This window comes from Temnothorax curvispinosus, unplaced genomic scaffold, assembly GCF_003070985.1.
Source record: "Temnothorax curvispinosus isolate PA1 unplaced genomic scaffold, ASM307098v1 QBEX01007690.1, whole genome shotgun sequence".
NCBI lineage: Eukaryota > Metazoa > Arthropoda > Insecta > Hymenoptera > Formicidae > Temnothorax > Temnothorax curvispinosus.
In genome coordinates this window covers 1-8,988 of record NW_020217470.1, presented here as the reverse complement: position 1 = coordinate 8,988, position 8,988 = coordinate 1, and the positions used below count along the sequence as shown (strand labels likewise).

Here is an 8,988-nt window from a genome sequence, read left to right as displayed (position 1 = left end):
CTTGATCTTCGTACCAATATCCAAAATCATCTTCTGGAATGTTATAAGTGCGTTCTGAAAAATTTCGAAACGATGTGTTATACTATATAACAATCAAACTGTATTTTTAGTGTTCTTACTGTTTACTAAAAATACGTCATATATATTATACGTACATATTTATACCATTATTTAGTTGCAACAGCTACAATATTTGTGTACTTTTCTTCTGTATCTTCGCGTAATCTAGAAAATTTTTTAAATTTTGTAATGCTTAAGTAATGTGCAAGATTATGATAAGTATATATATTTCAATATATATTTACTTTTGACGCAATAGTATTTTCAATAGAAGCTAATGGCTGTCGATCAGTGTTAGTATACTTTTCATACTCTTTACGTTTAAGTCTCGTTAGTACAACTTGAGGTTGTCGTATAATTATTGGATCTTGATTTACGTTAACTTGTGTCACCCTTTCATAATTTTCCCCGTCTTCTAAAGATATATTTATTATACTTTCTTTCTCTAAAGTGTGATAAGGGATTAATTTATACAAATAAAAATGACAAAAGATATTGTTAATACTAACCTTTCGTGTTTATATGTTCTGGTTGACAAAAGAATTGTGTTTCGGAACATAACTCTTCTTTATTATTCTTTCGACTTTTGCTTTCTAAATATATGTTTAGTACATTTTCTTTTTCTCCGTTTTTATTTTCCAAAGATATGTTTGATATATTTTCTTCCTGTCTATTTTCATTTTCCAAGGATATATTTAATACATTTTCTTCCTCTATATTTTCATTTTCCAAAAATATGTTTGGTACATTTTCTTTTTCTCCATTTTGATTTTCCAAGAATACGTTTGGTACATTTTCTTTTTCTCCATTTTGATTTTCCAAGAATACGTTTGGTACATTTTCTTTTTCTACAGCATGATAAAGCAGGCTTACTTTATAAGAATAAAAGATAATTACATGAGATATTGTTAATACTAACCTTGCATGTTTATATCCTGTTGAAGGTAAAAATTGTTGTGTATTCCAGTAAATATTAGCAAGAACTGTTCAAGAGGCAACCTATAAATGTTTTGATATAACATTATTAATTATATTACTACAATTATATTATATTACTATCTTATTATTTGATTAATGATTTTTTACATTACCTTCCTGTAATTAAATATGTTTGTGCTTGAAAAATCTTTAAGTCACGCTCTTTATTTTTGCGTGGTTGTGCAATTGTTAAACTTTTATTATTTTGTAAACGTTCAAAATTAATTTCTTGATCTACGAGTAACTTTGTCAGTTTATCTGAAATTAATGTTAAAAATAAATGATATATAAGCAAAATTTCAGTTTCAATTTCAATTAAAATTAATTTAAAAATAAAATGAAATAAATTAGATGTTGTACAGAGTGTAACAAGTCAACTATGAGTATTTTTGAAAAGTTGCCATTTCTCAACCACCTGACTCACAAAATTTGAAGAAAGCATTGAAGGCCATTACACACAAAATTCCGTAAGGACGTAAAACGTAACAATAAAGAAATTGATTAATCCCAATCCAATATTTGGCAATAGAGAGGTTACAGAAAGCCTAAACTGAATTGGGATTAGTCGATTCCCTTACTGTTACGTTTTACGTCCTTACAGAATTTTACATGTGAAGGCTATAAGGAAAAATAAAATGTTTATTTGGTACTGCTGATGAATCGCAAGTGCTGTTAAAAGAGTTTTGTCAGGCCTCAAAATCGAAAAATTGGAAATTGTTGATGTATGTAGAATTATTTTTGGTATACCATTTTTTCACTTTTCAAATACTACTCATTTACATTAATATTTCGACAAACAGTTGAAAAGAATAATGGTGAAAAAAAAAACAATTTTCTGGTGTTAAATAAAAAGGGATAAAAGGAAAAAGAAATAAAAAAAAGATTTAAGACTTCTGGCCCCTTACTGCAGCCATATTGAATTATGACGTCAGTGGCGAGAATGACACGCTGATTTTGCGTCAATGCCATTTGCAAATAAATATAAATTTGGATAAAATAACGTATTATAATATTTTAGTACACTTTTAAAATCCGGCGAATGCTATCCTTGATCTTTATTGATCAAGATTAGCATTCGCTGAATTAGATTAAGCAATTTGAACATGATTAAACAATACAGTATACAGTATACTGACATAAAAAATCATAAAAAATTTTAATTGTTACTCATTGATTGTTACACTCATAAGAAAAAGTATAATATCATTATAAAATACAAGATTTTCTGAATTAAAATATTGTACCTAAAAATATCCATAAATTTTGATGAGGACCCAGTTTTCGTCTCATCGTACTATGAAAATTTTCTACTAAATTGTTTGTTCTTACGGGACAGTTATATACACTAACTTTTGAGGCTTTAGGTAACCAGGTTTTTTCAATATATGTTACAAAGTGCAATAATTCCTCATATTTGGAATGTGTAGCATCACAATAATTATGCAATATTCTTAATGCCTGCACGAAGTATTCTTGTGGCAATAATGGAAGCGTCATTGTCATAGACAACAGCGTACTTGAAATATTTGTTAAACCTAAGCGATTCCACTTACGTAATACAGCCTAAATTATAAAATATAATTTATATTTTCATATTTCATAAATAAATTAAAACAAAAAATTATTATAAATTAAGAATAAGAAGTAGAACCTACTTGATTATAATGGAACCAACAGCCATGAATATTTGCATTTGGAAAAAGTTTTTCCAAAACTTTCATAGCTGCTGCTTCGTAATCGCTCATAATAAATTTGACACTAGTTTTTAATCCTGGAGCTAGCTGTAATATCTTCAACCATATTGCTTCATATAGTGCACTGGTACGTGCTTCACATAAACAGAACACAGTTCCAACTGCCTAAGAATAATGGCTTTTAATATGATATATTAATGTTTAAATACTTTTTATTTGCAAAAACTTACTTTATTTATATAACGAATGTGAATAGTATACAGTTGATCTATATGTGGATAACGAGGAACAACCTACCAATAAATTACAAATATTTGAAATAATAAATGTTTGAAAAAATTATAAAAAAATAAAGGGGCTCCGAGCCATAACAAGGTGTCCGTATCAATATATTTTTTCAAATTGAAATTTAATAATGAACATAGAGGGATATTAATTTTTTGAGCCTTTTGATTTATTTATAAAATTATATTAATTAAAATAACTTACCGAAAAAGTTCCATCGACAAAAATTTCTTGAGCTTGCTGAATTATTTCAAGAAGTTTATCACTTGAAAATATAACAGCTCTGCTACCATCTTGTGCAACTACATTTCCTTTATAAAATTCTTTAATCCATTCGTATTCAATTAAATCAGTACATAAGGCTTGAAAGGTATGTGGAATAGGAGGTCTTTGTTTAATTCGTTCTCGAGCCATCATACTTTTCATAGAACTATATGATATATGTGCAGCTACTTCTGGATTTCTGAAACAATTAATATTATTAAATAAAATAAATTAAAAATATTAAAATAACTGTGGATGTTTTCCGATTCATACATATTCAATGCATTAACGCATTTTTCTGTTCAAGTGCAACATTTACGTGAAAATAAAAATATATGTTATTTCACATAAAGTATCAACATAATATTAATAAAAAATAATAAATTAATTTCAAATTTCTCATTTTTTAATATCAGAAATATAATTATATTTTAAAAATATGTATATTGAGAAATAATATATATATTTCTACATGTATATTATTACTTTTGTTGATTATGATATAGTTTTTATGCGCAAAAAAGTATGAATTAGAATATATCCTTTATTATATTTATAATATAAAACAACGTACGTTCGAGAAACGTTATCAAAAATCTCCTTCAGTGGCAGAAGCGATTCTCGTGATAAACGTAACATTTCGTTCTGCAATTTAGATTTTTCCAACTTTTTAATATCTGGTGGATGTTTATGTAGAGTTCGCACATGTACTTGTCCATCGATTATCTTTGCCACACCAGGACATCCTGTTACACGACGGCTCGAACATCTATATGTATTCATTGTATTCTTTATTCGCTTATCAATATTATATGTATATCCATCATGTATATAAATGAAAGTTCCCTTTTGTTTACCGCCAATTGTTTCCATGTTGTACTGAAATATAATAATCAAAAGATAATAATCAAGCGATGCAGTGTCGCAATGCCAAATACATAGCCGATTCTACATTAGATCACTGTATACACTTTTTTATAATGCGTTTTTCACAATGGCATTAAAGTAGATTATAGGTCTCTACACAAGAATGTCCGTAATATGTTAATATAAAAATAAATTTATATCAATGCACAAAGTAACCTTTCTTTTAAAAAGTTTCCTTTACAAATTTATTAGTTGTTGACATAAGTTTATTTTTAAGGTAACATAACGTATTATAAATAATCTTGTGCAGAGATATATAATTTGATAAACGAATTAAAAATACATGTAGATGTTCCAGCCATCATGTAACAGGATGTTTTGGTGTGACAAAGATAATTTATGGGCAAATGTAAATTCTACATCAATCTATCATTCTAAAAAGTTGGAAAAGTCCACGATATAAAAACTGTGAGACATCGGAGTTAGCATTTTCAGTTAATACGGGCTACATTTCGATATTCACTGCCAATACTGAAAATCTAGTGTTCGTGACGTAAACATATAGATTTTCAATATTGTAAGTGAATATCAGCACGCAACTAGGGTGTGTAATAAAGCCATAAGCGAAATGGTTTACTAGACCATAGGAAATAAGATTGAACCATTTCACTTACAATTTTATTTTACGTCCTATTAACCGAAAACGCCATTTACTCCAATGTTTTACAACTTAATCCACTACTGTTAATGCCACTGTAGATAACGCATAATGTATTAATTAAATACTGACCATAAACTTAGCTCTGCATGTACATAACCTTAAATTAACGATCAACGCTTGGCTTCTTCTACTTGAAATTTAATGACATTTAGTCTTTAACAAAACACAATACGGCCAAATATAATATCATACCCCTTTCAGAGCAGAAATCACAAAAACGAGTAAATGAAAAGCAAAACGTCTAGGTAGGATAGCAAAACGTTGTCCGCGCGAATAACCCGTTAAGCAGCCAAACGGTGGAAACAAACGGAGGGAGAAAAGCCGAAGTGAGCACGAAAGCGATTTTTGTAGCAACGGCAAACCTTACAAAAATAATTTTTACGCAAGACAAATTAAAATATATCCCGCACAGATCGACTACCATTGACCATGGTAGAAATACAAGGGTATGCTCTTGCGCATATTTCCGAACCCAGCCAATCAGCGACTTTTCCAACCTTACGTCACACTGAGCGGCACATTTAAGCAGCGAATCTATAATAGTCATTTATAAAAGCATTTTGAGCGGACAATATGTGAATACAAAATAATGTTGATCATTTATGTGAGAGAAAATTCTGTTTTATAAATAAATAAATATATATGAACAAAAATATATAAATATAAAAAACGCACGTGACATACGGATAAACGCTCATCGTTTCCCGAATTTGTCTCTCGTTGTAGATGTTAGAAACGTTATTGTTATTTGACGAATTTTATAATTATTTTATGTGGATTTGTCTAAATATATGATATTACAGAAAATATTATTATTATTAAGAAAAAAAGAATTGTGTGCATTGAATAAAAATCATTGCGACGTACGGAAAAATTTCACATAAAACGAGATTTTAATTTCCAGTCATTTATTATTAAAATTCTGCGAATTATTAGTTTTAATCAAAACTGGTCGGAAAACGATTGGAAAAGAATTGTCAGCTGAGACGCAAAACAAAAATATATTGTGGCGTACGACATAAAGAACTATATATGCAGAGGAAAGATGCAGATAAAAGATCAAATAACAATAAATGCAAATATTTAATATACAGGTTTTTTATTAGTAAATTTTGACATCTTTCTTCTTTTTTGCCTGTGATTTGCGATTGCAATCGCTCGGTTCATTTCGCGCAGCCTAATATATGTCCTAGTCCTAATGAGGCATAGTAATGCCTCTCTCGGTATTTTAATTTTCAATTGTGGTTCTATTATTTTTGCTAAGTTTTGAAATATAAGATTTTCTTTATTCAAACTGGATCCGTGATATTTAGCAAACTCAATATTCATTATACGAGCACATTGTAATAATTTGTCACTCGGATACATACATTTTCCTCGCGAAATAACTTGCAGCCAATCTTGGTCACCCGTTGTTTCCAATTGGCGCGTTTCAATACCTAATGTTTTATCTGTGCTTTTAAATCTAAATGCTACGTATCCGGCTATATATTTTGCTTTATATTTTGCTGGTGTCTGTTCTTCTGTACTGGACGATGCTGCTGTCTGTTCTTCTGTACTGGACGATGCTGGTGTCTGTTCTTCTATACTGGACGATGCTGGTGTCTGTTCAACATCCATCGAAACTTCATTTGATACAGGCAAAGGCATTGTTTCAGCTAACACATTTTCGTTTGATGTTAGTGGAGGTACTGCATGGAGATGCAACGTCGGGATAGCATCAGGATGTATCTTCCTAGTTCGTATAGGTGAATAACCTAGTAGATGTTCTTGTAAGGGCTTCGTAAAAGCTTCATCAGCAAAATGCTTCGAACATATCCTAGCTGAAGCAAACAAGGTTTAAGATTCTTAAATATATGCTTATAATAATAAACAAGAGAAATCTATACAAAAGTACAAACCATATTTTGGTGAAATATTTTCTTTTCCGCATGCTTGACGCCACTTATTAAACAGTGCTGGATCCTTTGGGAAGGAAAAATATTTTATTTTATTTCCTTCGATCTTTCTGGTCTTTGCCAGATAGTTCCCACACCCTTTCACATTACACGTCATTGCGTACACTGTAATAATCACAAACGAATTACTCGACATAAACAGCGAACCGAGCGAACGCAGCCATTGCGAATCACCGAGTACATCCGATTCATTCCGATGCTACACGAATATGACGTAAGTTTGTATAAAAGTGGTGGGAATGCGCAGTGGTCTGACACGGTATGAGCATACCCTTGTATTTCTACCATGCCATTGACCATGTTGGCGCACAAGAACATCCGTAAAGCTCGTTCTGCATTAATCGCAAGTAAAGGTGCCTTTTCATGCAGCGAATTTTTCGCTGCGAATAATTTCTAAAGGTGCGATGGAAGTTAGAAATTCGGAAAACGGAATCTCGGAAAAGTAACAGAGAGGGGGTCAACCGATCAGAATCATCATTTTGTTTACGTACGTGTTACAAGGCTAGGTGATCTTTCTGGTTTATATGTTTAATGAGAAGAAGTATACACTGTTTTTGTGCTAATTTATTTTTAATAGTTTATTTCATGAATTAAAACATATCGCATGATCTCTATCTCTACAAAATAATATATAAATACACAATTTTTAACACATAAATAGTTAATGTACATACATACTGTCAGAGATGCAATAATTGTGGATTTCCGTTAGTCCGAAATTTTTGTGACTGAGTTCCTCATGAACTGATATTTTCGGAATACGGAAAAATGGAAAAATTTATTTTTATTATTTTAGAAGAAAAAATATACTTTCCGTAGTAGTACAAGCTATTAAAAAATGAAGCTTCGACGTATTTTTTATTATACTTTAAAATTATATAGAAATTTCTTTAATTTAAAAATAATTTAAGGTTAGAATGCCATTCCGTTTTCCGTAAAAGTTGTTCCATGAGGAACCCAGCCCTTGAAAAATCGGACCGACCAAGATGACCCCCTTTTCCTTACTTTTGCGAGATTCCGTTTTCCGAATTTCTGACTGCCATCGGGATGCACCCTAATGCTAAGACTCCATAGACGCGGAAACGCCATGCGGCAGAGTGCGTTGACCAATCACAAATTTTGATTTTGCCGCAGGCGACTTGCGGCAGCCTTCTGATTGGTCAATACACTCTACCGCACGGCGTTTCCGCGTCTATGGAGTCTTAGCATAAATTGGACACCACCAATCAGATTTCTTAGTTGGGTAGGGTTAGGATGAATTTATATAATTTGATTGGTGGTGTCCGATCAACACTGTGCGCATCTGGGATCACTCACTCACATGAAATGGTATGTACCTTAAAACTCGTGACTCGCGTTATGACGCGACGCGTGATGCCCTCGGTGAAAATTCAGCCTAAAGCCGGCTTCACACCTTAGCAGAAAGCAGAAAAGCAGAAGCCAATCAGAACTCTCACTCATAGTAGGCAGTATGTATTGGTAATATACCAATACATACTACCTACTATGAGTTACACTGTACGCATCTGGGATGCTCCCGCATCACACATCGCTACCACAGTATATACAGTAGCGCAACTCTGTGTCGGCACTTTTGATGTCATCGTGGATAAAAACCAACTGCGCATGCGTGAAGTAGGTAGGTAACCAATCATGATATTGATATTCCGTCTCACTTTGACTAATGGCAGAGAACGAGACGAACGTATTTACGTCTGTCGTAGTCGTTAGCGTAAGCAGACGTAAATCTAAAGACCCTTTTACAATGCCAGGCACTAAGCAACATTTATTCCTATCGCAATTATATGTGCTACATTATATGTATATGTATATGTATACATATAAATAAATATATATATATATATATATATATATATATATATATATATATAGGGGAACAGGGGGTAGCCCCGGCCAGTGGGTAGCCCCGGACATTATTGAAATTCAAGTATACCGCGTATCTATGGCCATTGTTTAAACATTCTAATATGCCCTTCTGCGTATCTCGACATATGCAGAATGTTTAAACAATGGCCATAGATACGCGGTATACTTGAATTTCAATGATGTCCGGGGCTACCCACTGGCCGGGGCTACCCCCCGTTCCCCTATATATATATACAGGGTGTCCCATAATTATGGCATAAACTCTCGTGAGCAG

At 32.0% G+C, this 8,988-nt stretch overlaps 2 protein-coding genes and 1 long non-coding RNA gene across 5 annotated transcripts; all 3 read right to left on the bottom strand.

Annotated features, from left to right (window-relative positions):
• On the bottom strand, positions 1–691 carry LOC112457256. Of its 2 annotated transcripts, none has more exons than XR_003041081.1 (4): positions 570–691; positions 306–505; positions 156–225; positions 1–54 (listed from the first exon to the last, which is right to left on the bottom strand). It is a non-coding gene; the product is annotated as an uncharacterized LOC112457256 (long non-coding RNA). The 2 variants fall into 2 exon arrangements; XR_003041080.1 differs by having other exon boundaries at positions 306–475.
• Positions 692–801: 110 nt separating this feature from the next.
• Positions 802–4,160, bottom strand: LOC112457254 (the record flags this gene model as incomplete). The annotated part of the gene is made up of 9 exons (XM_025020178.1): positions 4,128–4,160; positions 3,856–4,050; positions 3,222–3,480; positions 2,963–3,025; positions 2,694–2,897; positions 2,283–2,601; positions 1,152–1,296; positions 980–1,059; positions 802–908 (listed from the first exon to the last, which is right to left on the bottom strand). Coding segments are annotated over exons 2-9 (1,242 nt in total), but the record flags the coding sequence as incomplete, so codon positions are not given.
• Positions 4,161–5,949: 1,789 nt separating this feature from the next.
• LOC112457255 lies at positions 5,950–7,088 on the bottom strand. 2 transcript variants are annotated; one of them, XM_025020180.1, is made up of 2 exons: positions 6,771–7,088; positions 5,950–6,692 (listed from the first exon to the last, which is right to left on the bottom strand). In XM_025020180.1, the coding sequence occupies exons 1-2, from the start codon at positions 6,961–6,963 to the stop codon at positions 5,953–5,955; spliced, it is 933 nt and encodes a 310-aa protein (XP_024875948.1). In that variant the 5' UTR covers positions 6,964–7,088; the 3' UTR covers positions 5,950–5,952. The 2 variants fall into 2 exon arrangements, with proteins under 2 accessions (XP_024875948.1, XP_024875949.1); XM_025020181.1 differs by having other exon boundaries at positions 5,950–6,688; positions 6,771–7,087.
• Positions 7,089–8,988: the final 1,900 nt, after the last annotated feature.